The sequence below is a fragment of the Zonotrichia leucophrys genome, chromosome 18 (genome assembly GCF_028769735.1).
Source record: "Zonotrichia leucophrys gambelii isolate GWCS_2022_RI chromosome 18, RI_Zleu_2.0, whole genome shotgun sequence".
In the NCBI taxonomy this organism is placed as follows: domain Eukaryota; kingdom Metazoa; phylum Chordata; class Aves; order Passeriformes; family Passerellidae; genus Zonotrichia; species Zonotrichia leucophrys.
The window spans coordinates 9,272,327-9,290,789 of NC_088187.1; the positions used below are offsets into that span (position 1 = coordinate 9,272,327).

The following is an 18,463-nucleotide window of genomic DNA, read 5'->3' on the forward strand; positions in this document are numbered from 1 at the left end:
CAATCCTTGTGCCTTTCACTTTCTCTGCTCTGCTGTTGGCTGTTCTGGATTGACAATGTTCAAACCACCAGTGCCTCGGGATGAGGCAAGGTTTCATAAGATGTGAAAATAGCCCAAGAAATAAATAAATTGAAAGCACAGTGTTGTCATTTAAACAATATTTTCAAATTAAATAAACAGGAATCCATGCCAAGGAGCTACATAAAATACCCAGTTAATACTTTGCTAGTTCAGTGGAAAAATCCTCTAAGCCACACAGTAAAAAATCCAGGACTTTTTGCTAATGGTGCTCGACTGTGGGCTGGTTTGAACTGGAAAGGTTACAGACAGTGTTTCACAATCACCATGTGTGTGCTATTAACGAGAAAACTTAAATGTGTTTTCATCTTATTTTGTTTGTGAAGCTCAATTAGGAATAAAGTCCTTTTTATTTATAGAATGTGAATGTATTAACAGAGAAATGGTGCTGTACAAAGGGGTCCGGGGGAATCATTAACTGTTCCCAACCTCTTTGTAGTACAAGGGGAGAACATAAAATAGGATAACTGTGGGGTTTTTTGCTTTTAACCTTTAGACCTTTGTTCATAAAGCATTCCTGCACCTGTTTAGAGTCTGTAATGCCGAACACATGGCCATGAGCAGTGATAACCACATCACAGCCCTGCGAGAACGCCGATGGCATCAGGCAGCGGCTTTTAGTCAGCTCTTCCCCAAACTCTTCTGACATGGATTAAACCGTTTGGGAAATGGTCATTACTGAAAAATTGTGGGTTTAAACAAGGGAGATGCAACCCAACAGGAATAAATCCCTGTTCAGCAGGACAGCAAAGCACGACAGATGGGGTGATTGGCCTGTCTTGATAAAAAGGGAAAATGTCCCTTTGAACTCCACCTCTGGCCATCCTGTGTCACCCAGAGCTCCACGGGGCAGGGGAGGGGGAAAGGAAAAGTCTGATTTGTGATTTTTCAGAATAAACAGATTCTGTGCCATTGCTAAGATACAGGTTTGGAATTCTTCTGGAATGAGAAAATAAAATCAGCTATGTTAATAAACTGATTTCTTTTAACCTTTCTCAAACAGCTAGTTTATCTGATATATCACTTTGAGACATTCTGGTGTTTCTTTAAAGTAGTTCTCTTTCTTAATTTTTCATTTTGTCAGTCTTATTTATTCTTAGCATTTTTTCTCAATTTCCTTCTGTTTCATTATTTTGTAAGCAAAGATATTTATTTATCTTATCTCAACAAAGGAAGTCTAAACAAATCAGAGGCATATTGGAAATAATTTTCACTTTTCAGTTGAAGGTTATACCTGGAATAGATTTGTACTGAGTTGTATACCAGCTCTTTATTTATTTTTCGGACAAACTGGCAAGCTCAGTGCTTTATGCAATAAATTGTGAAGCTTCATCTGTCTGGGTTAACTGAGAACATTGAGTGTTTCCAATGTTTTTGTTGACTTTATCAGTCCTGTCACTCCTCTGTTTTGATTTTTGGGAATCCAGTGATAAGGATTTTGGACACTGGAACCACTTTTCCAGCCTCTTGTGTACTAAAGCAGCCCAGGCTAAATGGTCATGAAGTTGGGGGCAGGATTTTTGTGGGGAAGGCAGTGGCTGGGTTTTCAGGAGAAAACCCCTGGAACAGCTTCCACCAGTTTGTCAGCTGAGATAGGTGCTGTAAGATAACAGAGAACATAGAGAATGGGAAAAAGAAGTTTGGGGTTTTTTCCCTGAAAATGCATCTTCAAGGATGTATTTGGAATTGTGGGAAAAGGCAGTGGCTGGGTTTTCAGGACAACGCCCCTGGATCAGCTTCCATCGTTTTGTCATGTGGGCTGGGGAATGAGAAAAAGGAGAGATGAGATAGGTGCTGTAAGATAGCAGAGAACATAGAGAATGGGAAAAAGAAGTTTGGGGTTTTTTCCCTGAAAATGCATCTTCAAGGATGTATTTGGAATTGTGGGGAAGGCAGTGGCCTGTGGGATAGCTTCCACCAGTTTGTCAGATGAAATAGGTGCTGTAAGATAACAGAGAACATAGAGAATAGGAAAAAGAAGTTTTTTTGGTTTTTTTTTTCCCTGAAAATGCATCTTCAAGGATCAAGGACCAGAAGCAAGATGAAAAACGAAGAGTGTTTTATGGATTTATGATTCAAGAAGTCTTATCTTGAGGATGCAGCCTTTTTAAAAAGCTATTTAGGACCTTCATCTTTGTAATCTTTATTTCTGTTTTTCTCCTTTTATTTTGGGAATGAGCACTCCCTTTTACTGCGTGACACAAATTTTGTTTATAAAGATCATCAAGCCATTTCTATGGTTTTACTGCAGCAGAAGTGTTGGGATCTAGTGATATATTTACGTGGAGATAAAATCTGCAGTGCTGATACAGTTAAGTCGTGGTCTGGCTAAAAGGGCTCTGCATTGAAGGTGTTGAAAGCAGCAGATTTACTGTGCTTCTCACTTATCTGGCAGGAGATTATAACTTGAAACAGAGCAAATTGCACGAGGGCTGTGATATGGATTTCCCCCAAGAGGGACCATACAGAGAATGTAGGGAAAGGAATGCAGGGAGGAAAGAAAGTTGTAAAACTCGGGAGGGAGAGTGAATAACACTGGCTGGTGTCAGCATGGAAAAGAGAAGGGAAAGAGCATTTGAAGATAAGAGTCCCTGCAATTAGGAGATGGTGATCAGTGGGCATTGTCCTGCTGGGTTTGATTTCTTCCTCTTAAATGCCCTGTTCCATAGTGAAGTATTTAAATACATGAAATTCATGCCAAATACGAGCAATAAATAAACCCAATATGGAGACAATATCCTAAAAAAGAACTCTTGTAATTAAACCACTGTAAAATTAACATTATTGTGTCTTTAGCTACATCATGGATTTTATATTTTTTCCTCATTTAAAAGAAATATTTTCGTTCATATTTTCCGAGGATGGTAAAAAAAAATATCAGTATTGTGCTTTTGTGTAATATATTGAATTAAAAGTGTGTGCTCATGTCTGTGTGTGTCTCTGGAGTTTAAATATTGGTGGATGGATATAGAAACATCTGTGTATGGAATCAGGAAAGCTGGATACAGCTCCAGGAACCTCCTTAGATGTGCTGGGGCTGTTTGTGCTTTTTAATAACAGGAGGAGGGTGGTTTTGATGAACTTTCTGAAAGCACTTGAGTGGGCCCAAAAACTGAGTCTTACAATAACTGGAGCTTTGTGTGTTGGAATTTTTTTTCTTTTTATCCCTCTGTTCTTCCAGTTCTCTTCCTTTGCTGTTCCCCTTCTTTTGTCATCCTGTTCACTGGGGACTGTCCAAGCCATATTCCTGCTCATAAATGTCATGCTGATTTCCAAGGGTAAAGATTGTTTAGGTTTTTAATCCTGGTTTTTAATTCTTGTTAAAATGTAAGAACGTGTATTGCTTACTGTTCACACAAGTGTGACCCATATGAGGGGGCAAGAAAAGGCAGATATGACATAATTATGCCTTTCATTGTGATTTTCACTTTTCTGTAACTTTTTTTCCTTGTGACAGCTTGCTTCTGAAAACTCTGTTTTATTTCCCCTTGAAAATATTCCAGGCAGTGACAGCAACTATTTTCTGGTTCATTTGAATTTTCTCCTTCTCTCTGCAACCCTTGTGTCTGTTATGAATGCAGGGTGTGATTTATCTGGAGAATCCAGTTGTAAACTGATTCTCACCACTGAGTAATCGTCCTGAGCAGGAATCTGCTCGTTCATATTTAAAATCACAGCAATCCTGACTGCTGCTAACATAATTCCTGCCTGATTAATGTCCTGCTCCCAAAAACATGTGCAAGTTGTCCGTTGTGTTCCTGGTGAGGAAGTCACATCCTGCCTTGCTTTGATAACTCTTCAGAATGTAATGTAATAAACCCCAAACCTTATTTTATTGCTAGACTGGTGTGAGACACACAGTGGATGTCAAGATGAGACATGTTTTCATAAACTGGCTGCTGATTTATAATTCCTGATACCAGTCAGGCTGCTTGTGGAGATCTAGATGTACATGTACAGTTATTTATTTATTTTTTTTGCAATAGTTTGTGGACTATGTCTTTAATTATTGCACATATGGGCTGGAGACATTGAGAAAGATCAAAGGGGTAGGTTAGCAATTCAAACTAGTGTTTTAACCAGTAGAATGTCCAGATGGTTGCCAAGCAGCTGGGAATTAATCTTTTGCTGCATGATTAATCTCTGCCTCAAAGTGTGTCTGTCTTAAAAAAAAAAAAAAAAAAGAGGAAGAAAGTTTGATTTTTTTTTTCATGTATAGATTCTGATTTTTGAGGGAGAAAAGACATTGACTAGAAAAAGTAGGTGCTGTACGCTGTTATTTTTAATGGCGAAAAGAAGGTGGGAGTACAGTTTAGTGGTTGCTTTAGGAGATCTTGAAATGAGTATAAAAAGTTCAGTAGCTGCTAAAATGCAGTATAAAAAAGAGAGGAATAACACTGGGGAGAGGAAGTCAGTGTTGGTGACTCTGTATTCAGACTCACTCGCTGGACTGGGCCCTGTGCAGAATTCCATGAAATTCTCATGTGCTGCCTTTCATTATATTCATATTTCCCTAAATCCCTCTGAAACCTCTGTGATTTCTGCATGCTCACAGATTCAGCTGGGTTCAGTTCTCAGTGCTGGCAACTGAAGATACAGCTTCTTGCATTTTTGTGCTGCCTTTTATAAAACTGCATTTAATACTGCTGTGGCTGAGCTGTCTTAATTTCCAGACATATCCTGAACTGCTTTTGGTCCTTGCTGATGTCAGTGTCTCCCACTGGTGGCAGACATTTGTTCCATGTGGAAGTGGGACCCTGCAAATAAAGCTGTTAAATAACAGGATATGTTGTAGTGCTAATATCCATGTTATGTTCCTTGGCCAGAGAAAACATCCTTGAGAACACAAATACCATTTCCACTTATTGCAGTTGTTGGGATACAGAGCTGGGTGCATTTCTCCTTCTCTCTTCTTCTTCCCACCACCCCCAGCATGGAAATCCATGAAAAATACATTGTTCTCTCTTGAAAGAGCCTAATGACATTTACATATGAATAAGAACAATTGGCCATTCAATTATTTCTCTGTATCAAGCAAGCGTTTATTAATTTCAGTGTCATTTAAAGAGTCAGATTTTCCTTGATGGGGGAAGCTGGAAACATTTGATTTAGCACAAAACCTTTAATTTTTACTGGCTATAAGAATGGGGCAATGTCATATTAATTTTTTAATTAAGTGAATATCTAGTTTCTTATTAAAGAGTACTATGTAAAATTAGTTTGTGAACTATTGCAACTGGAAATAGCAATTGTATTGTTTTTGAAGAGTAAAGATACAAAGAAGCGTAGATATGTGGTGGGAATTATAAATGTTTGTTAGGTCAAATAATCCAGTTCAGATCATAAACATGGACTTTTGTGGAGGGACCTTTGAATCTGGGCAAAATGCCATGTTTATAAAGGGGCTTTTTACATTCTGATTTCTGGCTGTTCCACTTGTTTAATGCTGTTTTTATTTCAGTCCATCTCTGGTTTCCTGAGCTCTTTGCAGCAGAGACTTTCCAAGACATTTATTTCACCTCAGTCATTGCACTGCACAAAAACATTGATGATATTCAATGCTGTAACTGGAGTGGTTAATGATGTATTGTTTCAAAATGTAGTTATAAGTTTGTTTATTTTCTGAAATGGGAAGTGAACAGTATTTTTTTCACATCCTGTAAACTGAATGCAGAGTTTTCAGCTATTCTATTTGAAAATGGAAGATTAGTTCCAATATGATTAAAATTTACTATTGATTAGTTCCAATATTATTAAAGTTTACTATTGAAACTTCTCTTCAAGTATATTGTTATGAATTAGAATTTTTTCCTGTTTTGCACACCAGTGATTTTCTTTTAAATGCTCTGAGTCTTTTTTGTAAAATGTGGAAAGTATTAATATACCTCAAAGCTAATCTTAAAAATTTTTGAGGGTACAGTGTGATACAGAAATGACACAATGAGATCAGACAGCTTGTTAATGATCAAGTGAAATCCACTGTTCCAAATTACCTTAGTCTGAAGTCAGTGTGTATTTATAATAAATCTTGACTGTTTTGCAAGTCCAGTCTCTTCTGTCTTGGCCTTCCTGTATGGTTTAAAACACTGTATAAATTATCAATATTTATTATTTTAACCCCGCATGTGAATATTGAGTAAGCACAATTTGGTAGAAAGTTTGACTTGTTTGTTGATATTTTTGAAGAAACCTTTTTCTTCTGTGGAAATATCAAAGCTTTGTGTGCTGTGCACTGATTCCTTTTAGCAGCTGCAGAACACCAAGACAAATAACTTTTGTCGTGTACTGTAAGATATACAAGTCATTGTTCTGCATTGTTAGTTCTTACTTTGAAGTTCTCATTTATTGTTTACATCCTTCTCCCCCTTCCTCGCTTCCTCCCTCCCTCCCCCATTTATTCATAGGCTTGGAAAAAAAAAAAAAAACCTGGCAAGCAACAAGTTCAGTTTTGTCAAATAGCCAAAACCCCCAATTGGATGGATGTTAAAGCTCTGAGATGTCCCCCTGGCCTGAGGGTGAGCCCTGGAATGGAGACAAGTGGGCAGCAGTTCAGTGATTCATATTGTTAACCCACTTATTGATTTGCTTTTAAATCAGGTATTTCAATAGTTCGACAAATTTCTGTAAATGGTGGCAAGATAAATGTTCATCCTCTGTCATGAAAAAGGGAGAGATCACTTTTCCCCCATCCCCTGGAGATTTATGACAGATGAGATTGTGTCAGTTTAAGCCTGACAGTTATTAAATGTTGCTAACACCTGAGCTGTGCTGTGGGATCAGGACAGTGAAACCCCAAAACCCCATTTTCAGGTAACTATTTGCTGGTTTTGGTGGCGTTTTGTTGTTTTAAATGAGGAAGAAAGTGTGACTAGGCACATAAAAGCAGCTCTGCTGCTACCACCCTTCATGGCTTTAAATAACAGGGACAGCACAGATGTTTGACATCAGTATTGTTTACATGGCCTTAGGGTTTAATTGCCTCATTCTCTTTGTGAGGAGGATAAACAATGACAGAAATCCAAAGGAATGATGTTCAGCCAACAGCAATGGCTGCGTTTCATACATAGTTGCAAACTTCCCAACTATAGCTAAATATCTACACTTTTTTTTTCCTTGCCTGAATGGTAACATGCTATAAATTTCATATTCTCTGCTGCCTCCTAACTGGTGATAAAAGATATGAAAACCAACGAGCGCGAGCGCCGTAAATTGCATTTAACGAAGTGAACGACTTAGAAAAGTTGGTTTTATCTGGTTTCTCCAAAACGTGTGAAGCTCTTTGGTGCTGCTGTAGGTTATTTTGTTTCTTAATATGTGTTTAATAAATAAAGCCAAGCTGAAGTGCGTGGAAGAGCAGCACATGCAGTTACCTAGAGCTGTTCCACAGGAAATTGGGACAAGCTGAGATTTGACATTTGGGATCTGCGCACAGGCTCCACCTCGGTTTGGTGTGGCTTTAATTGGAAAGATATTCCTTGATTGAAATTAGTGTTTAATGATGTGCTTCAGCTTTCAAATGGACGGGGAGGCATTTCACTCCCAGCTGGGGAGAGCTGAGCCCTTTTGCTTCCACCCCAGCCTGCATGAGATCACTGCACAAAATGTGTTTACATGACTCAATTTTCATCGACGTATGCAGTGAGATTGGGAGTCTGCCTCAGAGAGAGGGTGGGTCAAAAAGCAGATTTGGAGATGAAACCAGTCCTCCAGGCTTTGCTATAGGACGCTGTGGTGTTGTCCTCATGTTTGCTGCCAGCTTTCCGCTCAAGAAATTGAGTGTTGGATTTTTAAACCAATATATCACTATTTTTACATCAAGTGCTCAAATGAACACATCCAGAAGTTGTGATGAAGATACACGTAGGGTTGGAACTATGGACCATTACAAAATTTAAATGCTGTTGGAGAGTTTTAAATTTATTTTTTTTTACCAGTTAGTCAGTACAAACACAGCTTTTCTCTTAACACTAGCTGAGAACTTCATGTGCACATCAACTGTTGAATTTCAGACACTTTAATATGGGACTTCTCACATATCTTTATATGTAGAGATAAAATTAGAAAATTTTATCTCAGATTGTGGAGCTGAAGATGTGTGAGCAAAGCAATGATTCCTAAAAATTAGCAAAGTTGTGGATGAAGCACATGGAGCAGAAAAGTGCCTGTGGTGCTGAAACTTCATTAAGGTTATGCAAGTTGAGGACCTTGAGTACTTTTCAAGGTGACCCCATTTTAGCCCTCACCTGATGAGGAGTTGGACTTTGTGATTTTTCACCTATTTTTTTATTATTTTATTTCTAATATTCAGAGGAAAAGCAACCTACTGTGTTATTAGAGTGGTTGCATTCGTTAAGGGCTGATTTCTGTATCTTGGACACATTTTTCCAGTTGTTTGGTTGCAATTAGCTCTCCTTTTTGGACAGCAGTCCCAGAACTGTGACATTTTAAGAGATGGCTGTTGTGGTGGAAGGGGTGTAATGAATTAATGAGCTGAAATTGATGGGAACTGGTGCAAGTGTGAGGGTGGTGCTAGGGGGAGGATTAATGAGAAGTGGGAACCAGCTTCAAGTACAGGGAGTTCTGTGTCCTCCTGTGGCTGAGAACGATCAGGAGCACTTGAAAATATGTATGTCCATCTTTAATCTGAGTGAAATTCTCGATTTTGATTTATTTTTGTATTATTTCAGTGTACAGAATAATAAAACCTAGACCAGCTCTTGGCTGATAAAACCACCAAGGATTCATTTCCATCAGCCAAGACATTCTGATGTTTTTAATGAGTTTTAAATGTAATTTGGGTGGATTTAGTAGCTGTGTGAGAGCAGTAGCTGTACCTCAGTCATTCATAAGCTTTTAATGTAATTCAAGTAGATTGGAGTCTCTTTCATATTTAGTTTCTGGTATTTGTGTTGTTATGAGACCTTCATATTTATTTATGGCATGTTCACAAGCTGTCTATCTGGAAGTGGATTACTGTGCTCTTTTTATTAAATCAACACTTATTCATCACCTGGTACTAAGATTTTCTTCTGTAATGTCACTTTGTTGCAGTGATATATGCATATATTTCTTTTCATATATACATATGTGTAGATTTCATGGATAGAAGACATACTTTTATCATAATGCTTATTTTGGGAAGATGAAAGTGTTGGCTGACAGCTGGGAATATGATTTATTTTCTTTGGATTAATTGTCAACCTAATTTTTTTTCCTCCTCCATTAATTTGCATAAGTCTGTGTGCAAACAGTTGGGAGGTGGATTTCTTTATCTGTGGTGTAATAAGGGGTTGTTGGTACAACTCATCAGTTGATGAGTTCAGAAAATTAAACAATTTTCTGCTCTTCCTTCTATTTTCTCTTCTTGAGGAGCCCTCTGTGTCTCCTGCACAACATTTTTGAGTTGAGTTGGGTTTTTGTAGCCCATGTTTTCAAGTCATGATGACCTTGTGATGTTTTCAAGTCCCAACAAACCTGTAAGACAAATGAGTCGTATAAAAAATGAATAATTTGTACTGTGTTTAGTGTTGGTCTGTGTGAGATAAAGACTCATGCTTGAATGGCAACTTTTGATTAGTCAGGGGCATGGAAAATAAAGGCAGAATGAATAATGCTGTTAATTCCTGTGGAGTTTGTGAGTTGGGATATTACAAGTCATGTTCTGAGTTGAGCTAAATAAAAATGTGAGAGCTGGAAGTGGCTGGACGGTGATGGGAGTGCAGTGTTGAGGTTGGGGGACCTCAGCACCTTTCAGAACACCCAAAAGTCAAACACAAAGTTTTCTGTTGGCCAAAGACCACTTGGAGTCATCTCCTGGAGGGAGTTTGGTGCTCCCTTTCTAAAGTGAGGGGGATCAGAATTTGTCTTCTGGAAAAACTTCCAAGTCCACTTGGCTTTCTGAACAGTGACTGTTAATAAATGTAGGAGTGGAACAGCCTGAGTCTGAGCTCAAGGTGTCACTTTTGGTTTCTAGAAAAGCCTGAGAGACTGAAATTCCTCTCATAGCTGTCCTGAAGACCGCCTTTAACATGCAAGAGATTAAAAAATACTTGAAAGATGGAAACTTAGATTCTGAGTAAGAATTGGCAGTGTATTTTTGTGTTGGAGGGGTTCAAGTACAGCTTTGAACAAACACAGGCAGAACAGGAAATGTATTTCAGTGATCCAATCCTTAATCCCATCATAAGTCACCTTTAAAAGGAAATGTGTTTATAATGTGAACTCCGTGAATAATGGAAAACAAACAAAAATAAATGTGCATCTGGGCTAAAGGACATTGTTTGTGTAAATGTGACACCTGCCTGAAGAAATGAAAATGAATTTACCAAACTTGGTATATTAACAGAAATATTAAAGTTTTATTCCTAAGTGTTTATTTAAGTTAAGGATGATGACTTGTTCTGGGCAGTAGCAGTTGTGCTTGTTGCCAACTAAAACATCCTACAGATCCATTTTTCTGAAGAAATGTTGTAGGATGACATCTTTGGTAACAATTGTATCGAATAAATATGAAAATGTTGAGAAACTGAATATAGATTTTTTTCATAAGGTTTCTTTGTTGGTGACTTCCCATTGCCTTCTGAAAGACATAAATGAATTATTAAAAAGTTGTGAAAAGGTCATTGGTGTAATTTATTCTTTATTTAAATCATGTATCTATTCTGTTTTGCTTTTAAAGCTGGAAATGAAAATGAAAATAGCAGAAGGTAAATTTCATGAAGAAAAACTGAAATTACAGCAGAAGCACGATGCTGATGTTCAAAAGGTAGGAAGTGTTTGTACTTTTTTCCAAAAGCAGTGTATTAAACAATAATAGAGACTACGATTATCATAAATATTTATCAGTTGTTTAGCTTCTTCACAATTGCAATTAATGTTCAGTGGAAGTCAAATTGTAGGTAACAGTTGGCATAAAGTGAGAGGAATGCAGAATATTTTACTTAGGAAGGAGAAAGCACTTGCAGAAAGGAGATGAAAATACAAGGCAATTTGTTTGTTAGAACAAGACAACCTATTTTACCAGCATAACAACTTCTGTGGGAAATCATAAACTCGTGATTTTTCTGTTAGAGAGAAAAACATTTGTGTTAGAGAAGAATGTGAACAAAATTAATTTTTCATGGACAAAATGCAAAATATAACAGTAGGAAAACCCAGGGATATATCACATGTATTCAGGCTCACCCAGCAGCAGTGCTTGCTGTCCTGTCTCTGATTTGGGCAGGATTTTGCTGCACTGGGGCAGAGCAGGTCACCAATCCCCCCTTGATTTACGGTACTGCATTTTGTGCGCTGAATTCTCGCGGCACTGACACAGCACCAGCTCTCGGGTTTGTCTTTGCTGTGCCACAGCACACCCCTGCTGGGAGGATCACACCCCTCAGACCATGCTGGGACCTTCAACCCCACGTTTCAGGAGCGGGGTGAAGCCCAGGTGCTGTGGGATCTCAGGATCTGAGTCCTGAGGTGCCGAGCCACCGAGAGCACCCTTGGGGGGCTCGGGAGTCCTGGAATGTTCCAGAAGTGTCTGGTGGCTGGACTTTGATCCTACACAGGAGACGACACCTGTATGAGGACAGGAGGGTTTCACCGGGGTGAATGGTGAAGGGATTAGTTAATTAGAGAGGGAAACACAGGGTTTAGGATTTCTGTACAGGGGGGTTTAGAGAAGTAAGATGGAGGAATTGGGGTGTGTCCTGTCCTCCTTCTTCTTCTTCTCCTCCATCTTCTGTGGTGATGGTGGCACTTTGGGATTGGTCATTACTCAAAGTGCACCGGGTATAAGAATAAATGGTATTGGGGAAAAATGATAAATATTGTACACGTAACCATGGGTATAAAGATAGGTGGCTGTACGGAGGGCGGCACAGTGTGCTCATGGCTGGCTGCTGAGCAGAGCTCTGTCGGGCCGAAAGAAAATCTTTTAGATAAACAATTAATAAACATAAAAACCGAAAGAAGAACTGAAGCCTCTTCTCGTCCTTTGAAACGCGGGCTGCCCCAAGGCCACTCCGGGCCTTTCCAGGCCCTTCAAACAGCCGAAAACCCGACAAGGTGCCCCTGGCAGGGCTCGGATCCCGATCCTGATCCCGCTCTAAGCTCGGCATCGCTCGGTGCCTCTGCTTTGTTTCCTAAAGGCTGAGTCACAGCCTTGGAGGAAGTTGGTTGACACAACTCTGTGACACATCAAAGCCTCCTGAGAGGATGTTAATATTTGGTCAGGTGCATATTTGGCTCATCTGTTCTCAAGGCCTTGGAGCAGAAGCAGTGAGCAAAGCTGGGAGTCTAAAGGAAACAGCTTTGTGAGAATAAGAAATAGTTTAAATGCTTTCTCATCCCTTGAGTTGTCATCCCTTCCTAATTGATGTTAGAATTCGGTCTTTTGAAGTCGTTTAATAACGTTGGATATTTTAGAAAAGGTTAAATAGTGTCGTATTAATCTTTAAAGACACAAAACGTTTATTGCAGATGGAGTAATATTGTTTTAAGATGAAAGCTTCTGTTTGATAAGAGATTTGGGGCACTGTTATAAAATTTCTGTGACTTTAATCTTTATCTTAAACACAAAGTTTAAATTAAAATACTATCTCAAAGTGTGCAAATATTCAAGCTTTTTTATTTCCAAACTCAGCCTGTACAGAAATGTGGGTGTAGTTACCCTCCTATACTTGCTCTGTTCCAGTCCATTGTTCCTTAGGATCCATGTGAGGAATTTCAATTGGTGAAGCACAAAAGACTGTAATGAAGTTCACCAACTTATTTAAATATTTCTTGAATCTGCAGAGAATTTTAGATGCTTTTAAATACTATTAGGCAACATAAGTATGGAAATATTTTCTGTTTGCAGCAATAGCAGCATGAAACTTCCAAACTCAACCAAAGCAGCACTGGGTTTGCCCAGGTTTAAAGGAAAACCAAAAAAACTCACCTTAAAACATGAAACTCCTTTTTTAATCTGCTTTTTCCTACATTTGTCTAAACCAGTTCTTTGTTTATGGCTTGGCAATTGTAGCTGGAAAAATGATTTAGGTTCAATCACTTAATCCTGCATGACCTGAGGACTTCTTGCAGACCAGGTATCTTACGCTCTGGTTGTAGTTTGGAATATTTTGGACTTATGTTAAAATATTTTGAGTTTTCTCTGCAGATTTTGGATAGAAAGAATGATGAAATAGATGTGCTGAAGTCCAACTACCTAAAGAAACAAAAAGAGTCTGAGGATATGATAAGAAAGCTGGAGAAAAAAGGTGATTTTTATCCTCGTGGTTGTCTTCTGTGTGGTGGTATTGTGCTACATTCTCTTGTGGCTGTGGGCTTGCGTGTTCCTTCTGCAGACATCCCTTTCTTCATCATTTGTAGCTCTTGATTTAATTTTTTCCTTTGGATTCTGAGATTCTTGTCCAGTTGTCTCTGCTGTTCCAACCCAAGTGTTCCAAGAGCCTGTGATCTATTACACTGAACGCAGGTTTTATGAGCGTCACCAAAAAAGTTTCTTTGATGCCACTGAAATATTTTGGCCACTTCTTTCCATTTTTTTTGGAATCTCTGGCTCAAAGTTCATTTTTTTATACATTCAGTACATTTTAATCAAACCACAGCGGGTTATTTTTAAGAGTATTGCGGCAGGAGATTTCAAACATGAATATTCTTGAGCGTGTCACGAGTACAAAATTCACCCTCAGAGTGGCTTGTCAGCAGTTTTTCAGTGTTAGTTTCTTTCAGAATTCCTTGGAGTCCATTCACACTATGGACTAAACCACACTGGAAAATAATACAGGAGTTTGGTAGTCTACGGACAAAAAGGAAGAGTGTTCCATGTATTTTATTTCCTGTTCCTTGGGAAAGTAATTTGTCCAACAAAGGATCTGGGGCTTCTCTCTGTGGGCTGGTGGTTGCTCTTGGCTGGAACAGGTTGAAATGGAGTTGCCCACAATGTTCCAGGTAATGAAAATCCTCAAAACAAAGTGGAAGTGTGAATATGGACCCTCTTTTCCCACTAATGGTGATGCCATAACTTGCAATTCAACTTAGGCAACTTCATTTTCATGTATGTCTTGGGCATTCAACCTTCACAAGAACCTTTTCTCTTTAAGATGCTCATAAAATCAGGTTAAAATAACTATTTTCTTGAGGTTATGCAGAGTTTTGCTGATGTATATTTACTCCTTCAGGCAGGAAAACTCTCTCTGAAATATTCTGTAAACAAAGTAGAAAAGAGAGAACACCTTGTAATGACACAGAATTTAAGTGCTACAACTTAAAGCAGCACATCCATTTAGTATCTAAGAGCTAAAAGCCATCAGAAAGCCAGGTCAGTTGGAAAACTGACATAAACTGGTTAAATCTACTGCCAGCACTGAAAAATCCCAAATTTCTTGAATGGTTGTTTAATTTTTTTCCCATTTTTAACAGTTCAGACCCTCGTTCGTGAGTCCCAAGTTGTGAGAGAAGCCAAAGAGCAGCAGATTGCAGAGCTGAGGAAGATGTGTGAGCAAAGCAATGATTGCCTGAACAACGAGTGGGAGAAAAGGGTAATGAACAATGCTTCCCTCCTTTGACAGATCCTGCAGTGTTTATCTGGGATAATGCATTTTGCCACTCAAAAAATAAATATGTAGAATATGTTGTAGGGGTGTTTTTTGTGCTGATTTTATTTTTTCCTGAAGTAATCAAGACTCTTTTTGCTGATGCTTTTGCACCCAGCTGGTCACCCTGTTCCTGGGGTTCATCTGGCCTCCTGGCAAGCCTCTGGATCTCTTAGGGAAGTGTTTATTTCTGGTTGACCTGACACGGAATTTTAATCTGGATAAACCTGCTGCTACCTGCTGTCACGGTGATTCCTTTGAACTCTTAGTCTTGCAATGGGTCATGAATTCTTCAATGTATTTTTATTTATTGTTCAACTCAAGACAGCAGCAGAGCAAAGGGAAGAGCATGTTTATTGTGAGACAGTGTCACTTTTGTCCGGATTGTTGTCAGCATTTGTCTTGCTTCCCCCTCTCAGGAGAGAGAGGGTCACAGAAAGGACAAATCCACCTCCATTCATGAAGTTTGCTGGACAATTTAATTTTTTTGCAGCCCTGCATGTGGAAATGAAGTTGGATTTAATTCTTGCCTTCTTAAAGGCAAGTCATAATCTTAAATTATAAATTGTCCTTTGTGATGGAGATCTTGAGGCTCCAATGTTGGGTGGTTTTTTTGTTTGGGTTTTTTTTTTCATAGTCTGGTTTAGGTTGGAAGGGACTTCAAAGCTCATCTAGTGCCACCTCTGCCATGGGCAGGGACACCTTCCAATATTCCAGGGTGTCCCAAGCCCTTCCAGCCTGGCCTTGAACATTTCCAGGGATGGGCAACCGCAATGTTTTTTGTTTTAGAGAAACAATTATTTTCAGAGAGGACAGAAGTGTGAATACCTGGGCTTTTCACTGATTCTGCCCATATGCTGTAATAATTTAACACTTCTCAATGCTGTAGCTGCCGTTTGTCACTTTGGGCCTTTTTTGTGGTGCAGCTCCACGATGCTGTGGCTGAGATGGAGAAGGAGAAGTTCAACATCCGGAAGAAGCACACGGAGGACATGCAGGAGCTGCTGGAGGAGACCAACGCCCGGCTGGCCAAGATGGAGGAGGAGTATTTGCAGCAGACACAGTCAACTGTAGGTTGGGTTGTGAGCCTCTCACTGGTGTCTCTTAAAATGTTAAATTCCATTTTGTTTGTGTTCAGGTGGACTGGAAGTGCTCCAGGCCAGGTTGGATGGTGTTGTATGTGCAGAGATCCCCGTGGCAGGGAGGAATGATGAATCTGACTCCATGTTCTCAGAAGGCTAATTTATTATTTTATAATACTATATTATATTAAAGAATGCTATACTAAACTATACTAAAGAATACAGACAGAAGGCTAAAAAGATAATAATGAAAACTTGTGACTTTCTCCAGAGTCTTGACACAGCTTGGCCAATGAGTCAAAACAATTCCCACCAGAATCCAAAGGAACAATCTCCCATGAGTAAACAATCTCCAAACACATTCCACATGAGCACAACACAGGAGAAGCAAATGAGAGAAAAATTGTTTTCCTTTTCCCTGAAGCTTCTCAGTTTCCCAGGAGAAAATCCTGGGTGAAAGGATTTTTCCAGAGAATCTGAATGCTACAGGATGGGGCTTGGAGCAACCTGGGATGGTGGAAGATGTCCCTGCCCATGGCAGGGCTGGAATCAGGTGGTTTTTAAGATCCCTCTCAGCCCAAACCATTCCATGATTCTGTTATTCGTGCATGTACATCCTTCCTTTCAATACTGCAATTGTTCTCTCCTTGGAGAGGGCACTGTCCTGGCAGCCAGTCCAACCAAGGATTTTATTCCCCAGATAAAATTAATCAAGGCACAGCCCTTCAATCAGTGTTACACTGATATCTTGGAATCAATCCTTAATTACAAATACTTGACTCAAGTTAGTAGAACTTCTGTCTTTGCAGGTTTGTAGATCATTTGTATATTACATCTATTTTCATTACATTTTCAATCAATGTTACACTGATATCTTGGAATCAATCCTTAATTACAAATACTTGACTCAAGTTAGTAGAACTTCTGTCTTTGCAGGTTTGTAGATCATTTGTATATTACATCTATTTTCATAGAAACGTGATTTTTTTACTCACCCACCTCCTCTTTGACTGAGCAAATACCTCTGTTAGAGGAAAGATGACATTAAAAGGATTTTAAAATAAGTATTGATTATTCTAATTTATTGCATTTCTTTTTTAGAGTAATTATAAGCATGTAATTAGGTATAATCTGGATTTTGTGCCTGTTATAGAAATGATGCAAAAAGCAAAAAAATTAACAAGTAACCTCAAAAAAGCATCCTGTACTTTTCATCAGGATGAAGTACGAGGAAAATTGAATTAGTGAAAAGACAATGTCAAACAAAATTTATTCCTTTATTAATGAATGTTGAATTTAAAAATTAACATTCAGATCATGTCATAGGTAACAGTAAATACAGAGAAAAATGGACACAGTCTGTCAGCAAGATTGAATTTAAGAACCATCAAAACTAGACAGATCTTGCCGAGCAGCTTCTGATTTAATAATTAAACAAGGTAGAGTTCAAGGCAGGGCTTAAGATGAAAGACTAGACTGTCATTGGAAATTAGTTTTCTTTTTTTCTCTCTCTTCTTTCTCTCTCCTGATTTTTAAATTTTTTTTCTGTTGGTATTTCAGAGTTTCCCTGTTCAGAGTTTCATGTTGTCAGGAATGCCAGTGCTGTTAGCAAGTGGAATTGGCTGAATAATTTCATTAATGCCATAGAGCTGATAAGAAGGGGTTTGTACCCTGAACAAGGATGAACTTCCTTGAGGGACATGGGGCCAGCCAGGAATTGTATTCAGTGGTATATTAAAAATGACTCATTTTTTAATTATTAAAAAAAAAAAGAAACATAAAACCCCAGAAAACCACAAAACAAACAAAAAACCCAAGTCTTGGTCAGGTTCTGTCACCTCCAGTGACAGGGCAGGCGTGCACAGGGCAGATATTTGGGGGTTTATTTTATTTTATGAGTGGGTGAAATTTCTGTTCCACTTCCCTCATCTTCAGGCCTTTGTTAATATAAAAATAACTCTGATGTCTACTCTGGGTCTGATTTTCTGAGCCCAGCCTCCTGAGGAATTCTTCCCTCATTTCCCTGCATATTACCATAAATTTATTAAATTTAGGGAAGAATGGGAAGGCCTAGAGCAGTCTCATGCTACCTGCCTGTCCTTATTCTGTTCATTTTTACATTTGTTTATATCATGAGATGAAGTTCCAGGAAAAAGATACAACTTCTGAGAGATGCTTGTAATTTACTGAAAGTTATTGCAATGAGATTTCTGGAAAGTCTAAAAATGCTTTGTATATATTATCATCCATTGTGGTTTTCCATTGAAATATTGTTTTCTCTCCCATTTGAAAGGGTTTGTAATTTAGAAATCAGTTGCATATGCTGTTCTGTGTAAGGGAGATGTCACTTTGAGGGGGAATAAACACCCACATTTTGAAGATATATTTGTTTTTATATAACGTATAAAAATTTACTGTCATGATTGATGACAGCTTTGCCATTGTAACTCTTGTGTCTCTGCATCATCAGAGAACCTCATTGCTCAAGGCTACTGAACAACAACCGGGGCATTCCCTCATTGATTCTGGGCTTTTTTCTCAATAATTCTCTATTTCAGAATGAGACAGTCCAAAAGCTGGGGGCCCGTGTGCAGCAGTTGACTGTTGAGGCTGAAAACAGCAATTTACAACGTCAGAAATTATCTCAGGAGAAGACTGAGACAGAACTGCGCTACCAGGAGGTCTGCTCCCAGCTCCAGGAGCTGACAGAAAGGTAAT

General features: G+C 38.8%; 1 protein-coding gene across 4 annotated transcripts in view; it reads left to right on the plus strand.

Annotated features, from left to right (window-relative positions):
• The window catches only part of CEP112 (centrosomal protein 112), a 195,998-nt gene that overhangs the window by 20,547 nt on the left and 156,988 nt on the right, over positions 1-18,463 (plus strand). For all 4 annotated transcript variants that reach the window (XM_064728178.1, XM_064728177.1, XM_064728179.1 and 1 more), the window contains exons 9-13: positions 10,757-10,843; positions 13,226-13,325; positions 14,491-14,609; positions 15,590-15,733; positions 18,304-18,458. In XM_064728178.1, the coding sequence (XP_064584248.1) occupies positions 10,757-10,843; positions 13,226-13,325; positions 14,491-14,609; positions 15,590-15,733; positions 18,304-18,458 (605 nt within the window). The remainder of the gene's footprint in view (positions 1-10,756; positions 10,844-13,225; positions 13,326-14,490; positions 14,610-15,589; positions 15,734-18,303; positions 18,459-18,463) is intronic.